The sequence below is a fragment of the Scyliorhinus canicula genome, chromosome 10 (assembly GCF_902713615.1).
Source record: "Scyliorhinus canicula chromosome 10, sScyCan1.1, whole genome shotgun sequence".
Taxonomy (NCBI): domain Eukaryota; kingdom Metazoa; phylum Chordata; class Chondrichthyes; order Carcharhiniformes; family Scyliorhinidae; genus Scyliorhinus; species Scyliorhinus canicula.
In genome coordinates this window covers 117,981,844-117,996,465 of record NC_052155.1, presented here as the reverse complement: position 1 = coordinate 117,996,465, position 14,622 = coordinate 117,981,844, and the positions used below count along the sequence as shown (strand labels likewise).

Genomic DNA, 14,622 nt, shown 5'->3' with positions numbered 1-14,622 from the left:
GGGGAGGCCCGACGCCAGAGTGGTTCTCGCCACTCTGGTACGCCTGGACGCCCCGCCACCCACCGCCGGGTAGGGGAGAATCCCGGCCCATGTCACAATGTGTCTGGTGACATCCAAGATCAGGACATTGGCACTGACTGGGTCCGATCATCACCAGATATGACTGAGCAATATGATCAGCACACAGCGACCACAGTGCTGACGGTGATACAGATCACTCCGTGGTGTGCACCAGGGTTAGGATACAACCCTTGAAGATTTTTCACTCAAAGCAGAAATGCAATTCTCACAACACGATTACCCTTACTACCTATTCAGATAGTAAACAATGGGCACGATTCAGCACCTGTCTTTGTATCTGAATGAGACTGTTGAATCTTGCAAGAGGCCTCTCGCGAGATCTGCGACAGTCTAAACATTTCGCAAGATTTAACTAAATCAGAGCTCGATATCAAACACACATTTACAGAATTTAGCAAGGTTATTTACTTTCCAGGTGCTGATCTATACCACCTGAACTCATCACGAAATGGAAACCAGCATTCCTCCAGAGTGTCCACAAACTTCATTTCCGGAATGTGGGCATCACTGGCTATACTGGCAGTTATTGCTCATCCCTAGTTTCCTGTCAGAAGGTGGTGGTGAGCTGCCTTCTTGAACTGCTGCAGTCCCTGTGGTGTATGTACACCCACAGTGCTGTTAGGGACGGAATTCTAGGATGTTGATCCAGTGACAGATGATATATTCCCAAGTCAGGATAGTGAGTGACTTGAAAGGGAACTTCTGCCCCCATTGTCCTTCTAGAAGGTGGTGGTCATCAGTTTGGAATATGCAGGATTTAAAGATTGTGACCCTGCACAAGAACAGGGGTGGCCGCAGCTATTGAAACAACAATTGGGGCATCCCCCTGATGAGCACGGTGGGATAAGTATTTACCCACGTTTCCCTTGTGTGATTGCAGATCCTGGCTGAATGCATCAATTCTGAATCCCAGTGTGGCATCAGAACTGGAAGATCTACAGTTGACATGACCCTCTCAGACTGACAGCTGCAAAATAAATTCCGTGAACAAAGAAGGCAACTATATAGAATCATAGAATATATAATGCAGAAGGAGGCCCATCGAGTTTGCCCTGGCCCTTGGAAAGAGCACCCTACTTAAACCCACGCCTCCACACTATCCCCGTAACCTAGTAACCCCACCTAACCGTTTAGACATGAAGGGGCAATTTATCATGGCCAATCCACCTAACCTGCACATCTTTGGACTGTGGGAGGAAAGCGGAGCACCCGGAGGAAACCCATACAAACACGGGGAGGAAGTGCAAACTCCACACAGTCACCCGAGGCCAGAATTGAGCTGTGAGACATCAGTGCTAATCTCTGTGCCACCAAGCCACCCCAACACTGTGCCACCCCTTCATATTGCCTTCATCGATCTCACCAAGGCATTCAACTATTTGAGCAGTGATGGTCTATTTAAGTTGCTGGATAAAATTAGCTGCCTTCTCAAGCTGCTCAGTTTGATTCCATTTCCATGATATCATGACGGATAAGGTAATCTACAACAGGGAAACATTGGAACCCTTTGAGATCCACAGTGGGGTCAAACAGGATTGTGTTATAGCACCAACACTCTTTGGCATATTCTTCACTTTGCCCTTGTCATATGCCTTCAGATCTTGCCGAGGCGGCCTACTTACATACCAGCACTGACAGAATGATGATCAGCCTTAGTTGTTGGAGATCGGAGACAAAGGTATGCCAAGTGCTCAACAGAGAGTTGCACTATGCTGTCGATATCATACTAGTATTCCGTATTGAGGAACACCTTCAGCTGCAAACGGACAGTTTGTCTCACATCTGTAGAGTTTTGTTTGGCCATCAGCGTCATGAAGACAAATATCATGGTCCAAATATGGCCATACTATCAAGAAAAACAATGTAATGCTAGAGGCTGTTGATTTGATAGCTTCACTAGACTCTACGATCATCAGCAATCTGCCTCTTGATGCTGAAATAAACACACTCATCTCAAAAGCCACAGCTGTGTGTGGAATAACAGCAACCTGACTGAGGGCAGCAAACAGCTAATCTACCAAGCTGCAAACTCAATGCATTCTTCTGTGCACTGAGACCTAGACAACATATACTAAGCAGGAGGAAAGGCTGAACAGGTTCCACTTGCACCGTCTCAGGTATATCCTTAGCAGCTCATAGCTGGACAAGGTCGCCAACCCAGAGGTCCTGGAGTGTGCCAATTCCATTGGCTAAGCCAACCAAGATCTAGCCAATGGATCTCAATCTTCCCAGTGTCCATATTTCTGCTACCAGGACAACTGCCAATAAGATATGAAGATGATGGACAATGACACTGACAACTGGGAGGCAGTCACTGATGGCTATGACCTCTGGAGAATGCTTCTGGAAGAGGTGATCAAAAACAGAAAGCTCAGCTGGCCTGGAAGAGGACCCAGGGGAAATAAAGGCCCGACAATTGTGCACCTTCTCAGCCCACTGTCTTCCTCAGCAGCAAATGGGGATAGAGACTGCCATGTCAGAGCGGGGCTCTTTAGCCACACTAAGCCATGATTAACACCAAGTTGGCCATAACGGTGCAAACCATCAATTTATGAGACAGAAGACTGCCGTCACTTTAAGGTCACCCCTCAGCCTTCTTTTCCTTTTAAAAGAAAAGAGACCCCGTCCATCAATTCTCTCTTGACATGTATACCCATGCATTTCTGGTACCATCCTTGTAATCTTCTCTGCACTCTCGACAGTGCCTCTCTCCTTTATACAATATATTGACCAGAACTGCACTAGTATTATCTAAAGTGTGGTCCAACTGAGGTTCAGTACAGATTGAGCATAACTTCCAGTTTCTCCTTCAATATCTTTAAATATTAAGAAGCTACAAGAATGAGTGGCTTACAAAATGCTATCAAATTTAAATAAAAATAAAAATGCTAAAAATACATAGCAGGTCAGTAAGCATTTGGCAAAAGAAGTGACGGGTTATGATATTTCAGGTTTACATCCTGCATAAATTTCTCATTTATTACAATATAAAAACATATTAATTTGAAAAAGAATTGAGCAATTTGGGGGCAGCACGGTAGCATGGTGGTTAGCATAAATGCTTCACAGCTCCAGGGTCCCAGGTTCGGTTCCCGGCTGGGTCACTGTGCGGAGTCTGCACGTCCTCCCCGTGTGTGCGTGGGTTTCCTCCGGGTGCTCCGGTTTCCTCCCACAGTCCAAAGATGTGCGGGGTAGGTAGATTGGCCATGCTAAATTGCCCGTAGTGTCCTGAAAAGTAAGGTTAGGGGGGGGGGGGTTGTTGGGTTACGGGTATAGGGTGGATACGTGGGTTTGAGTAGGGTGATCATTGCTCGGCACAACATCGAGGGCCGAAGGGCCTGTTCTGTGCTGTACTGTTCTATGTTCTATGTTCTAACTTTCAAACTGCGTCACTACCCAGCTGACAAACCCTGGAACTAGATTATGGCATTCATCAATGTTCTTCTACTCACCATTTCATAATGTAGTGTCCCAATTACTTTTCCTTTACTGTACAAGCAACCAGCTGGGCATTCATATCTGGATTAAGGATATAGCAGAGGGTCAAAGGTTGGCGACTGGTTTCCATTTCTATCAACATTTCCAGAGCAAATGATTTTAAGATTTTAGTTTTATACATGAAAACCTCTGTTAAAAGAATTTTCTGAATGTGAACCCTGTACTTGTTGGTCCGTAAACTGCCAACAGGTAAAAAAACAAGCCGATTTTTTTAAGCCACTGGTATCAAGACAATTAACTTAGAAGCTACGTCGAGGATAAGTAAAATGTGAATTCTGATGAAAAATAGCTTTAAGTTGTCAAGGTTACATTATTTACAAAATAGGAATTGATGTTTCTCAAGTTCCTCACCTATTGCAAGTTGTTCCCTTGCATCGGTCACGCAGTTTGGTTTCACAAGACACCAATTGAGCTGAGGAAGAGATGATAATGATAATTAAAGTTTTCTAGGTCTCTTTCATGATGTTTTACATTTTCAGAAACACTCTGATATCTCAAAGTCATTACAGAACTCAATTATTCAGCAAATTCAACTTTCTGCTCTTAAAGAGATTTATTTCTGTCGTGAGATTATATTTGGAGTTGACCCACTTCTTTGTAGTCAAGAGAAAAGCAAAATAAAATTCATGTTCAATCAATAAATTTTCTCCTCTACCCAATTCCTCATTGATAACGTCACAGAGCAGCATGTAAGTCATTTTTGGACAATTTTAACACAAATGACAAATTTTCCAAATGAATGCATTTGATGCAATACTGTTGTAAAGTATATTAATCCCACTCCACACATACTTCTGCTCCCCCTTCAACATCCCAAAGCACTATTCCCTCTGCAGCATCCTGGTCCACGCTTCCATCACACCAAAAGCCCACACCTCTGCCCGCAGCACATCTCCTGCAGGATTCACCGTTTTGGGAGACTATTGTTCTCCAGTCGGAGCTGAATTGCGCCTGATATATGCTCATTCTGGGAGTAGAAATCTGAAAGTGAATCCAAATCTGAGGATTGCAATGGATTCCTTAGGGAGTCCCACAATGGGGCCGCTATTTTAATCGGGTGGCCCAAAAGCGAGGTCCCACGGCTGGAACCCTTACCCTCCTGCAAGGCAAATCAGCCCCGCCCTCATTAGGAGTTTCTGGGTCACCCCCTCCCCAGTACGGGGGTGACCCAACCACACCCTCACTGCCCCCCACCCCCCCCCACCCAGAGACCCCCAAATTAAAGAGACCACCCCCAGAGACCCCCTAATTTAAGAGACCCCCACCAAGACCCCCCCCCCAGAAGAGAGATCCCGGTGTGGAAGCATCCTAGCGACCCATGTCTGAAAGCCTCCAGAAGAAAGACCTCTGCCTGGAAGAGAGAGCAGTCCAGACTGAGGCAGTGTAAAACATTACTGCTTTTAAACTCACCTCTACAATATACCTACTGCTCAGACATAGGGAGCAGCACCTGTCCATTCCTGGAAAGGGAAAACCAGTCAGCTGGGTTTAACCCCCCTCAGATCTTTGATCTACAGGCCATTCATTCATTCCTCTTTGGTATTGATTTTATTAAGCTGTGATCGACAGCTTCCTCACGCACCCAGCTGTCTGCCTTGTTCCATTTATCTCCCTTCAGGTTCAAGTGACTTTGCAGTAGTCAGAAGTGAAACTAACATAAAGAACTTAACCAGTGTTGATGTGGTCCAGGAGCTGTCAAGCAAAGCTTGATGTTTATGAACATTTAGTTAGTTTCACAGCTGAGTACTTCAAAGTCACCCAAGCATGAAGGGAGATGAATGGAACAATGCAGATGCTGGGTGTGGGTGAGTTTGAAGTAGTCAGCTGTGAAACTAACTAAATGTTTACAAACATCAAGCTTTGCTTGACAGCTCCTGGACCACGTCAACTAGGGTTAAGTTCTTTATGTTAGTTTCACTTCTGACTACTTGTTAATCACAGCCTAATACTATCAGTATTAAAGTGAAATGAATGAATGGTTTACTTTTCAAATATCTGAGGAGAATCAAATGGTGCCCAGCCCGTTAATAGGATACAAATGGGTTTTAATGACCTATTTGCATCTCCCTCTGGCATGGGGCACAGACCTCAATCCCAATGCTAGCAGGGGACCAGAGCATTGGAACAGATCCCATTTTCTGCCCAACGCTGGATTCTCTGCCACCCGCAGCAGAGTTCCCACTGCCCCTGATCTCAGCTCCTCCTTTGCCATAAACCATCTTTATAGGTAAAACAGCGATTTACTCGTAACTTCTTTCAAATTTTTACTGCTCATGATATAGTCATTCAACATTTGGGAGAGTCAACACATAATGGGTAACTGTGTTGCTGAAGACGCCCAATCAGTCTGCAACCCCGCCCCTGGGTTTCTGGCTGCTTGCTATTTTAATTTTCCACCTCACTCCCATTTCACCCTCAGCTCTCTACACTGCTCTACTGAAAGACAATTTGAGCTCAAAGAACCGCAGCCCATCTATTCATTAGGTACCTTACAATCTTCTGAACTCAACATCGAGTTCAGCAATTTCAGGTCATAACCAGTTGCATCAGTAACATATTCCAGTTCTTATGAAAGATAACCTGGAATGGTAATTCTGTTTCTCTCTCCACAGGCACTGCATGGCCTTCTAAGTATTTCCAGCATTTTGTGTTTTTATTTCAGACTTCCAGTATCATCGTATCTTACCATTGTATTAGAGCATAAAACAAGTTATTCTTACACATTTGTTGGGTATTTATAACCTCATTCAAGTCAAGTTGTTCTGTCCTTGAAGAATCTGTTTGCGTTCGTGCTCTTGATTGCGTTTCCTGAGTTCCTGTTCTCTGTCGCTCAACCTCATTGGTTTCCTCCTCTGGTTCTGAAGGTGAATAATGGTGGTCTGTGCCCTCTGCTTCAAGTTGAAACAGAATTGGAAAGGAATGAATAGACAAACATTGACGATCTTCATAAATTACATTCTAAAGGCAGTGCTTTTGAACTGTGCAATCGTTTGACAGAGTAGAAAAACAGTTCCCTGTAGTTTTTGGTTAGTCAGAGAAATCGATAGACTGGGGACGTAGTGGCGCAGTGGTATTGTCATTGGCCTAGTAATCCAGATACCCAGGGTAATGCTCTCGAATCCCACCACGGCAAATGGTGAAATTTGAATTCAATAAAAATCTGGAATTCAAAGCCTCTGTGAAACCATTGCTCTAAAAAACAATCTGGTTCACTAATGTTCTTTAGGGAAGGGAATCTGTCATCATTACCTGTCCTGGCTTACATGTGAATTCAGATCCACAGCAATGTGGCTGACTCTTAAATGCCCAGCTGCTGATGCCTCAACGAGAAAAAAAAAATGTATATATTTTCTGCTAAAAAAAAGTATTTATTGATTTCAAATATTTGCAGGTAGTAACTACATTGAAACTGTGTTGATATTTCTCAGTTGGCAGCATTTACTTTTTTAAACATTGGTCCACAACTGAGTACACAAGCTGAGATGAAACTGCAGTTTTTCACTGCATTGTCTGTGATGCTGTCTTTTGGATGAATCCAATGCACCCTCTTATCAGTTCCACTAAAAGTCCCCTGATACAACTTGTAAAGAAGACGAGGACATTCACCAGGTGACCCGGCCAACATTCCTGCTTCAAACATCACCATCAAAAACTGGTCATTCATCTCACTGCCATTTGCACAAATCAGCTGTGTATGTTTGCCTATATAATGGCCTCTGTATTTCTAGAAATTTCATTGTATGTGAATTACATTTACATTTTCCTGAGAGACAATAGGTACTACATAATTTTGTTTCCCCTTCAGTGAAGAATGTGCACACACAGTCGGATAATGATACGTTCGTGTTTGAATATTCTGTGTGACAGGATATAGAATTTGGGTTGCTTAGCCATGTCTCCAAATTGGGGATTTATTTCAACAAAGTCACTGTAGTTGCAGTCAATCGAACACAAGATACATTGTCCCCTCAAAGAAAAACTGAAGATCAAGTAGAAGCAGCATTAGCGAAGGCTTGGGAATTGATCTCTGGACCATCCTTGTTTGATAACCGGCATGGATAGAATGCAAGAAAGAAAAATTAAAAATGGAAAGTAGTAGATGCGGAGGTCTGGATCTCATAGGAAACAGCAATACCAGTTAATTTTCCAACTACCCAGGGCAGAATGACACCCATTTCAGATTAATGTCCTGGCCTTAATTTTCACTCTCCAAATTTTCATTCTTCTGGGGAATGGGGCGGGAGCAAAGCATGGGGAAGGATCGTCATGAAATTAAGGGCTCCATTCTGCCACCGCGTTGCACCCGAGATGGAGCCGGGTGCGAGGGATGAATCAAGGGAGACCCCCAAAACAGGCTTTGCGCCGGGTGCCGGACTGATCACAAATCACCCGACTCACTATGCCAGCGCAATCTGGATCATGCACTTGCTGGGTCTGATTCAGATGATATTTATATAAACCATTCGGCTCATTTAAATATCCTGACATACATTCACCTGGCACTTGGGAGTCAACGGTCATGCCTGCGAGGCCTCAACCAGGCACCGATTAGTACTTTGCTTTCCACAAGCGTGGACCAGGCGTGAAGGCGGTGGTGTGGGGATCGAGGCAGCCTTTCAAAATGGCACCCTGATCGCTGAGGAGTCAGTCCCACCAGCATATTCCGCTCCCTAGTGCCGGAAAAATGTAAAAATGTGGCCTCGACCAGGGAGAGACTCCCCAAGGCCCAAAAAACAGCCACATGCCGTCGAATAGCGCTCTCCATCTCGACATTGGAATAGTCATGAAACACCGTGCCAAATGCCCCCACTTAGTGCTAGGGGCTTGGACGGGGCAGAGTTTGTAAGGAGCATCCAGGAGAGCTTCTTAAAACAATATGTAGATAGTCCAACTAGGAAAGGGGCTATACTGGACCTGGTTTTGGGGAAAGAGCCCGACCAGGTGGTAGAAGTTGCAGTAGGGGAGCATTTCGGGAACAGTGACCACAATTCAGTAAGTTTTAAAGTGCTGGTGGACAAGGATGAGTGGTCCTAGGGTGAATGTGCTAAATTGGGGGAAGGCTAATTATAACAATATTAGGCAGGAACTGAAGAACCTAGATTGGGGGCGGATGATTGAGGGTAAATCAACATCTGACATGCAGGAAGCTTTCAAATGTCAGTTAAAAAGGAATTCAGGACCGGCATGTTCCGGCAAGGAAGAAGGATAAATATGGTGAATTTCGGGAAACTTGGATAATGAGAGATATTGTAGGCCTCGTCAAAAAGAAAAAGGAGGCATTTGTCAGGGCCAGAAGGTTGAGAACAGACGAAGCCTGTGTGGAATATAAGGAAAGCAGGAAGGAACTTAAGCAAGGAGTCAGGAGGGCTAAAAGGGGTCACGAAAAGTAATTGGCAAATAGGGTTAAGGAAAATCCCAAGGATTTTTACATGTACATAAAAAGCAAGAGGGTACCAGGGAAAGGGTGGGCCCACTGAAGGACAGGGGAGGGAAGCTATGTGTGGGGCCAGAGGAAATCGGCGAGGTACTAAATGAATACTTTGCATCAGTATTCACCAAAGAGAAGGAATTGGTGGATGTTGAGTCTGGAGAAGGGTGTGAAGATAGCCTGGGTCACATTGAGATGCAAAAAGATGAGGTGTTGGGCGTCTTGAAACATATTAAGGTAGATAAGTCCCCAGGGCCTGATGGGATCTACCCCAAAATACAGAAGGAGGCTAGAGAGGAAATTGCTGAGGCCTTGACAGAAATCTTTGGATCCTCATTGTTTTCAGGTAATGTCCCGGAGGATTGGAGAATAGCCAATGTTGTTCCTTTGTTTAAGAAGGGTAGCAAGGATAATCCAGGGAACTACAGGCCGTGAGCCTTACATCAGTGGTAGGGAAATTACTGGAGAGAATTCTTCGAGACAGGATCTACTCACATCCGGAAGCAAATGGACATGTTAGCGAGAGGCAGCACGGTTTTGTGAAGGGGAGGTCGTGTCTCACTAACTTTTCGAGGAGGTCACAAAGTTGATTAATGTAGGTAGGGCAGTGGATGTTGTCCATATGGACTTCAGTAAGGCCTCTGACAAGGTCCCTCAGGGCACACTGGTACAAAAGGTGAAGTCACACGGGATCAGGGGTGAGCTGGCAAGATAGATACAGAACTGGCTCCGTCACAGAAGGCAGAGAGTAGCAATGGAAGGGTGCTTTTTTGATTGGAGGGCTGTGACTAGTGGTGTTCCACAGGGATCAGTGCTGGGACCTTTGCTGTTCATAGTATATATAAATGATTTGGAGGAAAATGTAACTGGTCTGATTAGTAAGTTTGCGGACGACACAAAGGTTGGTGGAATTGCGAATAGCGATGAGGACTGTCAGAGGATACAGCAGGATTTAGATTGTTTGGAGACTTGGGCACAGAGATGGCAGATGGAGTTTAATCCGGATAAATGTGAGGTAATGCATTTTGGAAGGTCTAATGCAGGTAGGGAATATACAGTGAATGGTAGAACCCTCAAGAGTATTGACCATCAGAGAGATCTAGGTGTATAGGTCCACAGGTCACTGAAAGGGGCAACACAGGTGGAGAAGGTAGTCAAGACGGCATACGGTATGCTTTCCTTCATTGGTCGGGGCATTGAGTATAAAAATTGGCAAGTCATGTTGCAGCTGTATAGAACCTTAGTTAGGCCACACTTGGAGTATAGTGTTCAATTCTGGTCACCACACTACCAGAAGGATGTGGAGGCTTTAGAGAGGGTGCAGAAGAGATTTACCAGGATGTTGCCTGGTATGGAGGGCATTAGCTATGAGGAGAGGTTGAATTAACTCGGTTTGTTCTCACTGGAACAACGGAGGTTGAGGGGCGACCTGATAGAGGTCTACAAAATTATGAGGGGCATAGACAGAGTGGATAGTCAGAGGCTTTTTCCCAGGGTAGAGGGGTCAATTACTCGGGGCATAGGTTTCAGGTGCGAGGGGCAAGGATTAGAGGAGATGTACGAGGCAAGTTTTTTACACAGAGGGTAGTGGGTGCCTGGAACTCGCTGCTGGAGGAGGAGGAGGGACAATAATGACGTTTGAGAGACATGTTGACAAATACATGAATAGGTTGGGAATAGATGGACTCAACGGACCCCGGAAGTGCAGAAGAGTTTAGTTTAGACGGGCAGCATGGTCGGCACAGGCTTGGAGGGCCGAAGGGCCTGTTCCTGTGCTGTACTTTTCTTTGTTCTTTGTTGTTCTTAAAATCACAAGATGTTTCCGTTGAATCACACCTTAATTCACAAAGTCCCTTGTTTCCAGCAAGTAAATGATAAAATACGCTGCCATGTACTTTCACAGGGGCTATCCAAAAGTGTGGGGCTGCATGGCCATGCTCAACAGCATGTCCTATTTCTGTGTTTGTAGTAATTTTGTTTCTGATGGAAATGGCATGTACTTGTGGGTCCAAGAAATGCACAAGTTTGAGAATTTGGTCCGGTGATTAATTCTGATCCTGCTTTATTTATATTATCATATATTACTAATACCAATTTTGATTATAAAACTGGATCCCTTTGATCGTAGAGAATATGTTATGAAGAGGTAGTTGCTATCAATCATACTTCAGGGATCTAATAACAGTCTGATTACACAATACATTGTAATCAGTCGAATAAAGAAAGAATGCTGGGATTCTCTGGTCCAGGTTTGCCCCACTACCCCTGCCAGTGAGAATGGTGCATTTGGCACTCAGCTAAAACACCATTCACTGCAGCGGGACCGGAGAATCCCACCAGTGTGAACTGTATACTCTTTATATAGTATCCAACCAGATCCACTTGTCATGGGCCTCCCCGCTGCCATGCGTAAAACAGTGATGGGGATGGGATGAGACACTTATCTGGTCAATAATTGGTCACGTCACGTAATGGCCACAATAGGCCCAAATGTGCCCTCCATTACCCCCTATAAAATGGAAGACAGGTTGGGGGTGGGTGGGTGGGCAGTGGCAGGTCACCAGCTCCATTCTATGACCCCCACCCTCAAACCCACCAGTCAGGGCTGGTAAAATTATGTCCCAAGTGTGGGGTTTAATCAAGGCTTGATTCAAGTTTAGCACTTCTTTCTTTTTTAATTCTACTCTGCTTGAAATAAACCATAGTGTACAGTTTGTTTTTTCTAATGGCCTTTTTAACCTGTATTACTATTTTTAATTATTTGTTTACTTGTCCTCGCAGGTCCCTTTGATCCTCTACTTTATTTAGATTCTTATTTTCTGAGAAATATGTGATATCTTTATTTGGCTTACCCAAATATAATGCCTCACACCTATATGTTGAAATTCATTTGTCAATTATACACCCAATATGCAATGTGTTAATATCTTCTGGATAATGGTCAAATTTGAATTTCAATCTCATTTGCAAAGTTTTATTAATGAGAATTTGAGATAATGTGATAACTATAAAAAACACTGAAATTACATATTTTTTAGAATAATAATCACAGTGGCACAGTGGTTAGCACTGCTGCCTCACAGCACAAGGGACCCTGGTTCAATTCCAGCCTTAGGTGACTGTGTGGTGTTTGCACGTTCTCCCCAGGCTGCGTGGGTTTCCTCCCACAGTCCAAAGATATGCAGGTTAGATGGATTGGCCATGGTAAAATTGCCCCTTAACTGTCCAAAAGATGTGTGGGTTGGGTGAAGTTACGGGGATGGGTTGGGCCTAAATAGGATGCTCTGTCAGAGGGTCGATGCAGACTCGCTGGGCTGAATGGCCTCCTTCTGCACTGTCGGGATTCTATGAACAGCTGCCGAGCTTCAACGTGATCAAAACGTGAAACAGCTTCATATAAAGTGCAAACTGTCAGCATCATATTATGTTCAGGTTTCTGTGAAATTCAGTCTCAAGTTCACTTTTGTTTGCTGCATGATTGTGAAGTCTACCTACATTAACTTGATATAGACAGTCACCTACATATCAGCACACAGAATTATAAAGCTTACACAAAATGTTAAGTCAGCAAAACAGGCCTAATTATTGCTTTATACGAAAGCTGTTGCCAACCAGCCACTATAGTTAATGCCTCTACAACTACTTTGTAGATGAGGCTTTAAAAACCTCAGCTACTGACACTGGAAAAGGCCTGAAGACAAGAATTCAACAGTTTTGCAGTCAGTGTGCATGATTAGCACTAAAATTAAGAAAAAAATTGGCAAGGCTTCATTGTTTAATTCAGTGGATGGAAAACTGCAGGCATTATAATTGTGATTTTTAATAACTACTAGTAGTATCCAGACACTACAGGGGGCATGGGGCCTCACAAAGCTCCATTAATATTAAAATACCATTAGCTGAAGTTGATAGGAGCATGAATATTTTGGATGAGTAGATTGTATTACCTTAATCATTTTTAGTTTTAGTAAATATAAAGTGGAAAGTTTTTCCCAGATTTTAGAAATCAGTTTACAACCAAAACAAGAAGAATTTTGGATGAGAAAGATGTCTGTGAACAATAGTGTTGGATTCTGGTCATAACTCAGCCCAGGGACAATGGCAATGCCTGAAAGGGACTGTGACAGTTAAAAGAAATGCAGTACAGAATACTGATGTGTTATCTGAGTTGGTCCAACATCGACTGCAACTGGATGCAGTGAGACTCGAATCAGGCTTCCGACACAGGAGATGATCCAACACTGTTTTATTGAACTTGCTTGTTGCTGTACATAATCTGCTGTGGGTTGACACTCTATTAATCTAAACTGATAACCTCAGACTTGCTTGACCAGACTAGCTCTCTGTCACATGGAGCAGGTGCGCATGGCCTTGTACATTCTAACTATCTCTGTAGCTGTATCCAGTGAGAAGAGGCAGAGTCTTAATGCCTTGTGTGTTTGATAGTGGTAGTGTCCTGTCTGATGATTGGTTGTTCTGTGTAATGTGTGTTCATTGGTTATCCTGTATGTCAATCACTGCCTGGCTGCATCTCATTATGTCTATGAGTGGATATTATGATAAATACATCTGCATGTAAGCTGTTAGCTGAAATTGAGAGAGATAACCTGAGGGTTATCAGTGATGAGAAACTGAGCTAGACTGCCATGTTACTATTGTGACTCCCTGAGCAAGTCAAAGATTAGGAATCCTACAGTGAGTAACTCACCTCCTGACTGTGCCCCCCCCCCCCCCACCCCCAAAGCCTGTCCACCATTTACAAGACACAAGTCAGGAGTGTACTGGAATACTGTCCACTTGCAGGACAAAACAACCCGCTTGATTGCTCCCCTTCCACAAACATTCAATCCTTCCACCACCAACGAACAGTGGCAGCTGTGTGCACCATCTACAAGATGCACTGCAGTAACTCACCAAGGTTCCTTAAACAGCATCTTTCAAACCCAGGGCCACTACCATCTAGGAGGACAAGAGCAGCAGATATCTGCACATCCCACCACCTGGAGGTTCCCCTCCAAGTCACTCATCATCCTGACTTGGAAATATATCGACGTTCCTTCACTGTCACTGGGTCAAATCCTGGAACTCCCTACCTGAGAGTACAGGTGTACCTACACCTGAGGGACTGCAAAGGTTCAAGAAGGCAACTCACTATCACCTTCTGAAGGGAAACTGGAGATGGGCAATAAACGCTGACCTAACTAGCAACACCCACATCCGGTGAATTAATGTTTTAAAGGTGAGAATGAAAGTTCTCCAGATGGCTCAGAGACTGGAACCTGTCCATGCAGAGGAAATCACTGCCTCATATGTAGCCATACTGAAAGGCAATGATTTTTGGATTGTGTTGGCAGTCTGCCCGAGAGCTTCTGGATTTGCCCAATACACTTAAAACAGGAAGAGCACAATTGCTATTGTAATTAGCAGTAAAGTCGCCATAGTGCCAGATGACCAGAGGCTGCTTTCTCCTTTGCCCCTTTGAGGGCGAGAGCTGACTGGCGGTGATTTAACCTGAGGATCACCACACCTCAGGTCAGGAAAAAGGTTCATGAATAACCTCATCCAGTACAGGAATTGAACCCATGCTGTTGGCCTTGCTCTGCATCACAAATCAA

General features: G+C 44.2%; 1 protein-coding gene across 2 annotated transcripts in view; it reads right to left on the bottom strand.

The window, feature by feature from the left end:
* The window catches only part of LOC119972626 (cysteine-rich secretory protein LCCL domain-containing 1-like), a 74,673-nt gene that overhangs the window by 27,684 nt on the left and 32,367 nt on the right, over positions 1 to 14,622 (bottom strand). Inside the window, exons 7-9 of one of the 2 annotated variants that reach the window (XM_038809640.1) lie at positions 6,300 to 6,467; positions 3,931 to 3,991; positions 3,534 to 3,600 (exon numbers count right to left, since the gene is read on the bottom strand). In XM_038809640.1, coding sequence (XP_038665568.1) covers positions 3,534 to 3,600; positions 3,931 to 3,991; positions 6,300 to 6,467 — 296 coding nt within the window. Of the gene's footprint in view, positions 1 to 3,533; positions 3,601 to 3,930; positions 3,992 to 6,299; positions 6,471 to 14,622 lie in introns of both variants that reach the window. The other variant, XM_038809639.1, reaches the window with a different exon arrangement.